A 13,158-nucleotide genomic window follows, 5' to 3' on the forward strand; every position below is an offset into this window, starting at 1 on the left:
CAACGCCAGGAGTGATCCCTGAGTGCGGAGCCAGGACTAACCCCTGAGCATCACTGGGTGTGACCCAAAAAAGCCAAAAAAAAAAAAAAGGAGAAAGATCAATAAGCATTAAAAACAAAATTCAGGTTTTCAAAAGATACAATCTTAAAACACGACAATGTTCATAATGCTTCTCGAACAAAACTAGGGGCTGGGGAAATAGTTCAAGAGGTAAAGCCCAACCCCAGAGCAGGGGCGGGCGAGGCCCCTCCAGGCCCCAGGAGACCCAGGCCCGGCAGCTGGAAACCTCTAGATCTCAACCGCCACCATGCCCACGGCCACTCTCCACACGCTCGGGAGAGCCTCACCCACAAGTAAACCTATTCCTGGACATCTCATACCTTACACCACTCATATTTCAAGAGAAGCGTGCCACATTTGATTGGGTTTAAAGTAGAAGGCGACCAATCTTAGAGGGAAATATATCTTTACAGATATCTATATCTATCTATCTATCTATCTATCTATCTATCTATCTATCTATCTATCTATCTATCTGTCTGTCTGTCTATCTATCTATAAGCACACAAGTCTCACCCCTTAACAACATATTAGCAATCTCTTATAGAAGGGCTTAATGGCCCCTAAGTGAAATACAATCTTCACACACTTTCCTCTAAGGAAAGTTTTATTGGAGCATTTCAGTGGTTTATTCATAATAAATAACACAAAACCAATTATTTCGGTTCGGCTTTGGGGTAGGGATTGGGGTTCGGGATGGAAACATCCAAAACTATGGTGGTGGGAAGGTGTAATGATGGCGGGATTGGTGTTTGAATATTAAAGTAATCAAATATTATGAACTACTTTATAAAAATAAAATTAAAATTAAAAAAAAAAAAGAAGTAAAGTCCATGCCTGGCAGAAGTGAGGCTCTCAGTTCAACCCCTGGGACTATCCGGGCCCTCAGAGCTACCAGTTGTGAGTGGGTCTCACTGGAAAATAAATTTGGGTGGGCCAGAGACATAGAGGGGGTGAGGTGCTTGCCTTGCATGCAGCTGACTCTGATCTGATCTCTGGCACCACACATGGTCCCCCAAACATGGCCCGGAGTTCACTCTGAGCACAGAGCCAAGAGTAAGCCCTAAACACCTCCAGCTGTGGCCCCAAACAAAACAGTTTAAATGGTAAAAATTTAATATAATTCCCCGAGGGCCTCTCCCAAGAAGAGACCTGAGACAGTACAGGTTGAGAGGAGGTTTCAAAGAAGCATACTAGCTATGAATTAAACAACTAGTAAAATAAAGCCCAGTGTTAAAGGTGCAGGCCTGTGCATTCGATGGGCCTGGGCCCACCCACCATGCCGTGGATGGCCCTCGAAGCACTGCCTGGGACGGTTCCCAAGCAGGCTGGCTGTGCTCCTCCCCTCAGAAAGCAATATAAATAAATAAAATGAACACTGGTAATTAGGGACTGGAGCGATAGCACAGCAGGTAGAGTGTTTGCCTTGCAGGTGGCCGGTCCAAGTTCGATTGATCCCCGGCATCCCATATGGTCCCCTGAGCACTGCCAGGAGTAATTCCTGAGTGCAGAGCCAGGGGTAACCCATGTTTGGGTCACACACCCCATCGCCGTGTGTGACCCAAAAAGCAAATAAATAAATAAATAAATAAATAAATAAGACTGGTAATTAATCCCTGGTAAGAAACTGAGCAACTGGAAAATTACAAGTATAGACAAGAGTTCTGGGGCTAAAAAAAAAAAAGGTGAAAAGGCCCAATGCTTATTATCTCTTTATTGAAACATAGCACTGTAGCACTATTGTCCCGTTGCTCATTGATTTGCTCGAGCAGGCACCAGTAACGTCTCCATTGTGAGACTTGTTGTTACTGTTTTTGGCATATCGAATACGCCACGGGTAGCTTGCCAGGCTCTGCCGTGTGGGCAGGATACTCTTGGTAGTTTGCCAGGTTCTCTGAGAGGGACAGAGGAATCAAACCTGGATCGACCGCGTGCAAGGCAAATACCCTACCCACTGTGCTATCGCTCCAGTCCTTATTGAAACATATACCCCCATTATTCAAACTGAGAAATTTGTTTTAGGACACTGAAGAAAAACACAAAATCTATGCTAGAATCTTTCATCTTTTTTTCCTTTTTGGGTCACACCCAACGATGTACAGGGGTTATTCCTGGCTCATGTACTCAGGAATCACTCCTGGCGGTGCTCAGGGACCATATGGGGTAACAGGGAATGGAACCCGGGTCAACCTCATGCAAAGCAAATGCCCTAACCACTGTGCTAACACTCCAGCCCCCAGAATCTTTCATCTTTAAAGTTTAAAGAGATGTGCAGATTTCTGACTCAGAGGAGGGAAGGAAAAAACAAAACCCCCAGCAAATACTGCCATACCATTTTCGTTACTATTCTAATTCTTCGACTAGTTCATCTTTAAATCATCCACAGAGAGCAGAGGGTGAAGGGCCAGATTCAGCCCGGGGCCTGGCTTTGTCAATAAAGCATCACTGGGATGCCGGGATGCTCATTCGTGCTTATTTTATCTTGCGTGGCTTTAGGCTGCCAAGGCAGAGTCCAGTACTGCACTGGACACCACTCAGAGTCTGCAAAACCTGAGATGCTTTTGCAGTTTATTCCCCCCACACTCTTCATGAAAGAATAAGGTGTTTATGAGCCGGAGTGATAGCGGGTAGAGCGTTTGCCTTGCACGTGGCTGACCTGGGTTCGATCCCCAGCATCCCATCTGGTCCCCCAAGTCCAGCCAGGAGTGATTCCTGAGTGCAGAGCCAGGAGTAACTACTGAGCATTGCCAGATGTGACCCAAAAAGAAAAAAAAAAAAGAAGCAGAAGAAGAAGGTGTTTGTTCTGCTGGTGGGAATGCCGGCTGGTTCAGCCCTTTTGGGAAACAATATGGACGATTCTCAAAAAGTTAGAAATTGAGCTCCCATTTGACCCAGCAATACCACTCCTGGGAATATATCCCAGAGAGGCAAAAAGGTATAGTAAAGATGACATCTGCATTTCCATGTTCATTGCCGCTCTGTTTACAATAGCCACAATATGAAAAAAACCAGAGTGCCCGAAAACAGATGACTGGCTAAAGAAACTCTGGTATACCTACACAATGGAATACTACGTAGCTGTCAGAAAACATGAAGTCATGAAATTTGCATATAAGTGGATCAATATGGAAAGTATCATGCTGAGTGAAATGAGTCAGAAAGAAAGAGACAGACATAGAAAGATTGCACTCATATGTGGAATATAAAGTAGCTGAGAGGTACAAGCTTACAATGTTGTGATTTCTGGCAGATATTTCTCTGGACTTAGTTACTAAAATACTAAAATAGAGAAATCCAAAACTATGCTGCTGCTAGTGTGGCCTCCTGACCTCATATCTCTTCATTCTCAGCAATGGAAAACAAATTATCCAATGCTTTCTTTTCAGCAGGTCGACTTTAGGGGGGAGAAACTCCAAATCAATAATAGTGAATTTTTTGTTGAAATATTGAAGATAATCAAAGTAAAGTGAAATTTACCAGTTACACATGCGGGGTGGGGGGCTGGGGAGGTGGGGGGAGGGGAGGAGGTATACTGTGATTCTTGGTGGTGGAATATGTGCACTGGTGAAGGGATGGGTGTTTGAGCATTGTATAACTGAGACTTAAACCTGAAAGCTTCGTAACTTTCCACATGGTGATTCAATAAAAGAATAAAAAAAAAAAAGAAGAAGAAGAAGGTGTTTGTCAAGGCAACCAAAAATTCCCATGGAAGGAAGTCCCCTAGGTCTGCACTCTCGTCCACTATCACCCAACTCATAAGGCACCACCCCCGAGAAACAGGAGCGAGAGCCCCATTCTGGGAGACTATTGTCAAGCCCTGCTCCGGGGTCATGCAGGCAGCCCACGTGTCCTTCCATAACTCACAGGGTCAGGTGGTTGAAGCCCACAGTTCGCAGCGTGAATGCTCGGGCCAGAAGCCGCACGTGAGTGAAAATGACTCCGATGGCTTCTTCGAACTCCGTCAGCTTCTGGAGGACTGGCGAGGTCTCAATCAGCTGCCGGTCGGTGTTGGGCTCCTGCAGCTACGGGAAGAGAGAAGTTACAAACCCGGCGCAGTCTCGGGTCACCAGACAAACTCGCCCTTCCAAGGCTGAGTGCTTCTGTGAAAGTCCCTCTCCCGTGGGCAGAAACTTCTGAAATGCCAATACAACAGAGAAGCTTCTTTCTAGTCCATTAGAACGGCAAACAAGTCTAATATTTAAAGAAGGGTCAAATAATATTTTCCCATCTCTTATCACATTTCAAGGCCAAGTCCTGTACACAGAAAGTTTAAAAATCTCACATATTAGACTAAGTCTCCAAGGAATAGGCCAACAGAAAAAGTGCTGGTGTATACATATCACTGTCACTGTCATCCCGTTGCTCATTGATTTGTTCGAGCGGGCACCAGTAACATCTCTCATTGAGAGACTTATTGTTACTGTTTTTGGCATATCCAGTACTCTCGGGTAGCCTGCCAGGCTCTGCCGTGCGGGCGAGATACTCTTGGTAGCTTGCCGGGCTCTTTGAGAGGGGCGGAGGAATCGAACTTGGGTCTGCCGCCTGAAAGGCGAACACCCAACCGCTGTGCTATTGCTCCAGCCCGTAATATATATGAGTAGGTGAGATATGGCCCCCCTCCCACCCCTAGCCCTCAATTTCTCAAATTCAAATGAAGGTTTAATTTAGCAATGTCCCTTTCCTGTCGGTTCTACTTCCTAGCAAGTTCAGACTTCCTTCTCTCTTCTTTCCTTCTCGGCTATATAGCAAGCAGGGCGCCGACACCTGAACATCCCCTTCACGGGCAAGTGAGGGCCAAACCCCATAACCACACAAAGCACCTGAAGGCAGGTGACTTCGGTACTTGCCCAGCCTGGGTCACATACACGCAACGGGCAGGCTCACCCTATCTACCTGTTTCTAAGTCTCCCGATTCCCACCTCCCCACTTGTAGGCAGTAGTCTGAAGGGACCTGAAGACGGAAACAAGGTGGAGACGGAGGCCGACCCCAGCGCTGCGGACACGGGGCTTACCTGGAGCGGGTGGAGAGGGTAGTTGAGCCAGACTTCACGCAGGTCCTGGAAAATGGAGCGAGGCCTTTAATTGCTGCAGACAGCCAGTTAGTCACACACACACACACACACACACACACACACACACACACGGGCAAAGTAACACAAATGCCACTGTCTGAATTCTTTCAGGTCGTGACTCCGCTCACTGCAAAATGAATAGCGCCTGCAAACTCGGTTTTGGGTGGTGGGGGGGATGTGTTCACATCTCAAACTGCCTGTAGTGTTTCTCATGAGCCCATTACTCGGGTGGGAGAGGGGAGGGCGCCACCCGCACCCCCCCAGAAGTCAGACACCTTTCATAACGAAGTTCCACCTTTGTTCCACCCAATCCTCTGGATGAGGCCGCTGCACCCTGATGAGATTGTTTTCCAGCGCACCATCCCCCAGAAATGCGCATCAGCGCAGCCTCTCGTAATTAAGACGCATCTTAAATGTCCTCTAGCGGAGGCATTAACGCATTATCACCGTGTGAGACATTTTAAGAGGGGGCAGAGAACATCCTGTGTCTAGGGGCTGGGCTCTGGGACTTACACAGCAGAGTCACGTCAAGGGTTTACATGAGGTCGGGGAAGGAATTTTAAGAGAAAACCCCCTGATGTCCTTACATCCAGGGTCACAAGGAGAACCGGTAATAATCAGAACTTCCTGGCGATTGGAGGGTGGATGTGTGTGTGTGTGTGTGTGTGTGTGTGTGTGTGTGTGTGTGTGTGTGTGTTGGAGGGTGTGTGTGTTGGAGTGTGTGTGTGTGTGTGTGTGTGTGTGTGTTTTCCTCCTTTGGTTTTAAAACTCTCAGGAGCCTCTTAAGTGAACTAGTTTTTAACCTTGATGTCAGGGTTTTGAAGTAACAGAAGAGTTTCTTAAAAGTGAAAGCTTTTTTTTTTTTCTCTCTCCTAAATGACTTGGGCTGAGAAAGCCCAGGAAAATTTCCTATCATTTTGTGACACCGTGATGTACAATGAAATAAAATCCCTGCTCACTCTACAGAACCCGCATCTTAATAAACACCTAATATTGGTGGTGTTTTGTTCTTTCCATGTTGCCAATATTAAAACAAACAAACAAAAAAAAAAATGTGTGACCACTGAACACTACCTTTAAGGTATTTTAAAGAACTTTTCTTGGGGCTGGAGCAATAGCACAGTGGGTGGGGCATTTGCCTTGCACACGGCCAAGCCGGGTTCGATTCCCAGAATCCCATATGGTCCCCCAAGCACCGCTGGGTGCAACTCCTGAGTGCATGAGCCAGGAGTAACCCCTGTGCATCGCTGGGTGTGACCCAAAAACCAAAAAAAAAAAAAAAAAAAAAAAAAAGAACTTTGCTTAACCAGCTCGATCTACTTTGCCTTGGATTCTCTGAGGCTTGAATCACACTGCCGCCCCTTCCTTTAAATTTCTGGGGTCCTCGCAATGCTGTTCCCCCTCCTCCACCTGAAAACTGTACCGAAGTCCAGGCCTGCCTCAATCCCCTCGCCACCTGCTCCCGGAAACACCGCACCATGCCCACTGATTTCTCTAACCCTTGACACGCGACCCTCATTCTCGGGATGGGCAACTCGAACCACAGACCAAGTAGTAGCCTTTCCTTGAACCCAGGAGCAGGCGTTAAGGAAGTTTCCAGGCTAAGGCTGATGCTCTACAGCATGAGGGTCCCTGTTCCACGCTGGCAAAGTGCTTCAACCTTCCTGGGCCTACGTGGAGTGGCGGCCGGGTCAAGGCTGTGCCACTACTTATGTGAGTTCTCTGATCTCTCACAGAGCGAGGCGGTCAGAGCCCCAGGCCAGGACGGGCGATGGGAGAGCCACAGTGCCAATGACGCTTACCCTGGCACTCCCCTCCCACCCACCACGCCAGTCTCCGCAGGGCCAACTTCCCCTGCGCTTCTTTCTTGCTTCATCCCTCTCTTCTCTTGCTTTGCACTCACGAGCGTGATTTCTGGCTCCAATGTCTCACCGGCGGGACAGACGGTGAGGGAACAGCAAGTGGCCGAAGGCAGCAGGGCCTGGGAAGTGGCCCTTAGAACTGAGCTCTCAGGGTGGCAGGGATAAGGGAACATGTGCGGGGGGGCGTGTGCATCTGGAGGGACAAACAGCACCCGTGTGGAGGCTGGGCTGTTGGAACGTCACGGGCGCGAGACTCTAATTCACAGCATGGTAAAGCACAGCGCCTGGAACGTCAAAGCGAACATCTGCTCTTGAGAGTGACTTCTCCAGGGGCCTGAGAGAGAGGACAGTGGGTAGGGTATCTGTCCTACAGGCAGGGGAACATACGGGCACATATGGTAGTTTGATCCTGAGTCAAACCACCACACATGATCCCCCGTGTCCCTGGAGAGATCTTGAAGAGCAGTGCCAGGATTAAGCTCTGAGTACCACCGGATGTGGCACAAAAACAAAAAACCCAAAAAAAGGGATTTCTCCCCTTCATGCCTGCAGCCACCCGTTCAACGAGCGGCTCCCAGTGGTGTCCACGTTGATCCGTGCAGCCGTGGTACACTGAGTAAGGTGGGCTGCACCTCAGCAATGGAGACAGCTCGACACGGGGACACCAGCTGTCGGTTTGCCCAACGTGGACCCCGGGCAGAGCCTCTCCCTGTGGCTGGCGCTTCTGGAAAGCAGGCACTGCCCGGCCATGGGTTTCACGTGGCATCTGTTACTGCTGATCTGTTATGTCCGAGCTTACGAAGATGAACTGGATACTGGCCCGGTCCTCAAACAAGGCTGGCCGGGAGCAGGGAGGGCAAGTTCAGAGAACTGGACAACCTTACAGGGTATTTTTGCAGTATGCTGCAGTCTACACTGCACGCAAGGGGAGATTGTCCTCTGGACGTCTCCTGAAAAACGGGTGCAGGAGAAGAAAGACGTAGAGAGAAGTAATGTCTCAGAGGGAATGGGTCCCCAGAGGTGACCCCGACTAGGCAGAGCACTGAGGAGAAGAAGGCACCCGTGCCACTCTGCCCCGTGCCGTGACTGGCGGACACATTCGGGGCTCTGCCCAGGAATGACCACCACTCCAGGCAAAGACTCAGGCAAGCTGTGGTCCCAGGGTGCCTAGGCTGTGCCCACCAAGGCTCAAGGACTGGCATGTGTGCCCCACTCTGGTGGAGGAGCCCCATGCTAAAAGGCTCGGGCCCCTGGGGTGAGGGCGGGGAGCACATAGGAAATCAGGTTCCTTCAGAAGACACAAGGGCCAGGAATATTGCCCCATAGTTGGAAGCCTGTCTCATGAGCTGGGGGAGAGGGCAGCTGGGATAGAGAAGGGATCACTAAGTCAATGACGGTTGGAGGGATCGTTCAGGATGGGAGGTGTGTGCTGAAAGTAGATAATGGACCAAACATGATGACCTTCAGTATCTGTATTGCAAACCATAATGCCCAAAAGTAGAGAAAAAGTATGGGGAATATTGTCTGCCACTGAGGCAAGGGGAGGGCTTAAAAGGAGGGGTATACTGGGGACATCGGTGGTGGAAAATGTGCACTGGTGGAGGGACGGGTGTGTGATCAATGTATGATTGAAACTCAAACATGAAAGCTTAGAGCCAGCGGGCATTCCACAGAAGACAACACCACACACTGGGGGAGAGTGGACTGGGGGGGAACAGAATGCAGCCACCCGTGAGCCAGGGACTTGGGGCACACTCAAAGGAGAGCGGTGGATGGCCACAAACAAATGGGCTTGTCAGAGATATAGGACAAGGTCAGCAGGAGTTGGCCTGGAGATGCTTGTGGGAAGGAAAGGCTCCAGGTCAAGAAAAGAAATTCCTAAGGTGTCAAACTCAGGGGATAAAAATAAAGGAGAAATATTTGGGGCCTAAGGTGATGGGTTCAACTACTAACCCTGTGTGAAATGAGGTGTCTGTGGTGCTCCCACAGGAAAAGACACTGTTTCCATTTCTGGAGCTCCCGGGAGGGTCTCATAAGGCATGTGGGAGACAGATTATAGAGTCATTTGGGGGGAAGGGATGTATAAGACGAGGAAGATTAGAGTCATCTGTCCGTGTGTGTGTAAGACGAGGAAGATTAGAGTTATCTCTTAGTGTGTGTCGGTGTGTCAGTGTGTATGTATAAGACGGGGAAATTAGAATCATCTGTCTCTGTGTGTATAAGATGAGGAAGATTAAAGTCATCTCTCCGTGTGTGTATAAGACGAGGAAGATTAGAGTCATCTCTCCGTGTGTGTGTCTGTGTGTGTGTGTCTGTGTATGTGTATAAGAGGAGGAAGATTAGAGTCATCTCTTCATGTGTGTGTCTGTGTGTGCTTGTGTATGTGTATAAGAGGAGGAAGACTAGAGTCATCTCTCCATGTGTATATGTGTGTGTGTATAAAATGAGGAAGATTAGTCATCTCTTCTATTGTGTGCATGTGTGTGTGTGTGTGTGTGTGTGTGTGTGTGTGTGTGTAGTACGTGTGTAGGAATAGAAAAGTAAGAGTAGAAAGGTTCAAGAGTTGGGAGCTAGGGGTTGGAGCAATAGCACAGCGGGTAAGGCATTTGCCTTGCATGCAGCCGACCCAGGTTCGATTCCCAGCATCCCATATGGTCCCCCGAGCACCACCAGGAGTAATTCCTGAGTGCATGAGCCAGGAGTAACCCCTGTGCAATGCCGGGTGTGACCCAAAAAGCAAAAAAAAAAAAAAAAGAGTCGGGAGCCAAAGAATGGTACAGGAGTTAAAGCAATTGCCTTGCACAGAGCTGATCCCCGTCAGATCCATGGCACCCCATATGGTCCTACCAGCAATGATCCCTGAGCCTAGAGTCGTGAGTAAGCCCTGAGCACAGGCAGATATGGCTTAAAAAACAAACTTGGAAAAAAAATTACAGCCATCTCTCTGGGGTTTGAGGAGTGTGTGTGAGTGTGTGTGTGTGTGTGTGTGTGTGTGTTAAAGAGTAGAAAGATAACAGAGCTACCTCTCCCAGTCGTTTTTTTCTCTCTCTTTGGGTCACACCCAGTGGGTCACTCCTGGCTCTGCACTCAGGAATTACTCCTGGCGGTGCTCAGGGATACTGGGGTTCAAACCCGGGTTGGCCACGAGCAAGGCAAATGCCCTATCTGCTGTGCCCCTCCCAGACTCCAGCCCCTTTCCCAGTCTTTCTAAGTGGACCACTTGGGTAAGCAAATACATGTGGCATCTTAAAACACTCCAGGTAAAACTCAGAAGAGCTGAATACCCTCAGAATAAAAAAAAAAAAAAAAAAAAAATGCCAGTCGCACAACTGTCCGGGCCGAAGTGAAAAGGAGCTGTGATTGTGAAAGCAGCAAGGCCCCGCTGCCCACGGGGCTGCGGGACAGCCCCAGCCAGCCAGCGGCAAAGCGGACTGGGAGGAAGTAATGCTCCCCTCAAGGCTGGCAAGGGTGGGAGATTCAGCCAGAGCCCCACCGCCCCCGCCCTTCCTGCCCACGACCTGGCTTTGCTGTCTGTGCCCCCCAGGTCACAATAGCTCAGGACACACAACTACTGACCTGTCCTCACCTGCTGATGGCTCCTAAGTTTTATTTATTTATTTAATTTTTTTTGATCGAATGAGGTTCTGTGATTTATGACACCGTGAGTGATGCTTTCTCACGGAAGTCAATCCCTTGCTGCTTCCTGTCTGGCCTCACACAAGGCAAGCAAAGCAATCTGCATCCTGCTGGCCCTGAAATCAGTGACTGCCAGTGCAGGCCTCGAAGGGGACGGACATCTGGAGGCCGAGGAAAGTACCATGCTGGCCCTAAGGCGGGTCCCTAGCCCTCAGCAGGGTGCCTCTGCTCCTCACACACGTCCATTCACAGCAGCAGACCAAGAGGAAGCGGGCAGGTAAGTGACCCAGGTGAGTGGCCCCGAACACGGGGTGAGGGTGGGGGCGAAACAGCCTACTGAGAGGGTATCAGGGATATGGAAGAAAGCCCTCTCTGGTGCCCCAGTAGACATGCTGGAAGGAATTCCAAACCATTGTGTCCCCTTGGGAAGAACTTGATCAGGCTAGTTATTCTTCCCCTCTACCATTAATTCATTTCCTCTTCTAACAAACATTAAATAAACCCAGCCTATGTCCAACGCTGGAAATGCAAAGTAAGCTGACTAAGTCATTAAGAGGGAGGGAAGGAATTTTGAGCACAAAAGGAATCTAAACAAAAAAGGGATGCAATTAAGAGCACAAGGTACGGATGCGTATCCAATGGTGGAAGAGGAAGAGAGTGGGTGCAGGTGCAGGGAAGCTGGGAGAGACGGGGTGGGGTGCGGGCCCAGCCAGGAAGAAGGTGCGCTTAAGGAAGGTGGGGACACTTGGAGACATGACAGGAGCGAGGGAACAAAGGAGTTTGCTGACATCGCCCTCGAAGACCAACCAGAACGACGGTATTTTAAGATTTGAGGACGAGTCTTAAAATATACACCATCTGCTACAGCTACAAATCAAGATGCAAGCTTGTTTCTATGTCTAGGACAAAATGGGAGGGATGGAACATCTGTAGATAATTTCCCCATCAGAAAATTCATACCTATAGAATCATCACATACACACACACACACACACACACACACATACACACACAGACCCCAGCAAAAACAAAAAAGCGACCATATCCTTAGACAGGTTGCATTTTTCAAAACAACCAATTTAAAAAAAAAAACCCAAAACAACTCAACTGTCCTAACTGACGTTGTAGTAACATCTGACATTCACTTAAGCCGAAAACTTCACAAACGCTTAAGCCACTGGCTTCCCTGTTCTTTATTGCTCCACGGGGGCTATTTCATTCAATTATAATGACATTTCAATTTGGAATTCAGAGTTGCCTCTCCCTTTAAATGTTAAATTGACTTATTTTGGCACAAAATGCATCCAGGATGCTCTATTACATGCAGGATTAAAAAGGTAGCACTAGCAATATTAATAGCTCGGTCCTTTAGTAACAACAGAACCTACGTTACCATCTATCATTTTTCCTTAAACTGTAATTTGCTTTTTTTAAAAAAAAAAAAAAGTCCTTCCATACTCTTTATTCATAGCCCTATCAGAAACTCCCTATGAACTGACTCTGCAGAATAAATATACATTTATCTAGCCCGCATAATTTACATAAAAACGAATTACACACAAATGCCAAAAAAGCTACAGTTCCAACTATGCCCCGGCATGGGGTAGGGAACCAACGATTATGAAACAGAAAATCATAATTAACTTGGAGAAACCTCAAAATAAAGCACAGCCTACTATTTCTGTATTCATACTGAATTTACAAGTGACAGACAGAAGACAAACTTGTAGCAGGAAATAAGCCAATGCCCACGGAACTTTATCATCTACCGGAGCAGAAACAAGCTGTTTCTGGTGTGACTTGAAATTGGCCATCTAAGGTAGACTTGGGGTTCTGTTTCTCCTACACTCTCTTCAAAATACACACACAAACTACTTGATGGAAAAATCTTCCATAATGATACGTAACAGAATAGTCAAACGACACAGATAAATACCGGATCATTGAAGAGTAAGCGTCCAAATAGCTGTTTGGCCTCCTCCAGGCTTCCCTCCAGGTAAACAGCTCCTAGGGGAAAAAAAAGAAGAGGATGACCAAAAAAAAAAAAAAAAAGGCATTAATATTCAGAGAAAATTACATATCTCTATAAAAAGCAAAAAAAGGGAAGCCAAAACCCACTCACAGGAAAAACGACAAGATCTGAAGCAATTGTCTTAATGGTAGCATTTTATTCTCTCAGCTGTGCTTTATATTAGAGATTAGACTGAAATAGACATGCAAATTCCAAAAATCTGAATATTTTAAGAGAAAGACGCTGAATATGAACTACCATGAAGGTTAGGAAACTTACCAAGGGAAGGACGTGCATGTACTTGACAATAAATGTTTTGTTTTCTGCATTTAAAGATTGTTTCAGACCACACACACACAAAAAGACTGTTGAGTCTAGATCAATAAAGCCTTCTGAGAATAAAAACCCAGGGCAACCTGGGGCCGGAGCAATTAGTATAGCAGGCAGGACATTTGCCTTGCCCGAGGCCGACCCGGGTTCAATCCTGAGCACGCCATATGGTCCTCTGAGTCCCCCC

At 47.8% G+C, this 13,158-nt stretch overlaps 1 protein-coding gene across 4 annotated transcripts in view; it reads right to left on the reverse strand.

Annotated features, from left to right (window-relative positions):
- DROSHA (drosha ribonuclease III) overlaps positions 1–13,158 on the reverse strand; it is a 129,664-nt gene that overhangs the window by 30,080 nt on the left and 86,426 nt on the right. For all 4 annotated transcript variants that reach the window (XM_055132420.1, XM_055132414.1, XM_055132406.1 and 1 more), the window contains 3 exons: positions 12,567–12,637; positions 5,073–5,117; positions 3,925–4,082 (listed from right to left, as the gene is read on the reverse strand). In XM_055132420.1, the coding sequence (XP_054988395.1) occupies positions 3,925–4,082; positions 5,073–5,117; positions 12,567–12,637 (274 nt within the window). The remainder of the gene's footprint in view (positions 1–3,924; positions 4,083–5,072; positions 5,118–12,566; positions 12,638–13,158) is intronic.

This window comes from Sorex araneus, chromosome 1 (assembly GCF_027595985.1).
Source record: "Sorex araneus isolate mSorAra2 chromosome 1, mSorAra2.pri, whole genome shotgun sequence".
Taxonomy (NCBI): Eukaryota; Metazoa; Chordata; class Mammalia; order Eulipotyphla; family Soricidae; genus Sorex; species Sorex araneus.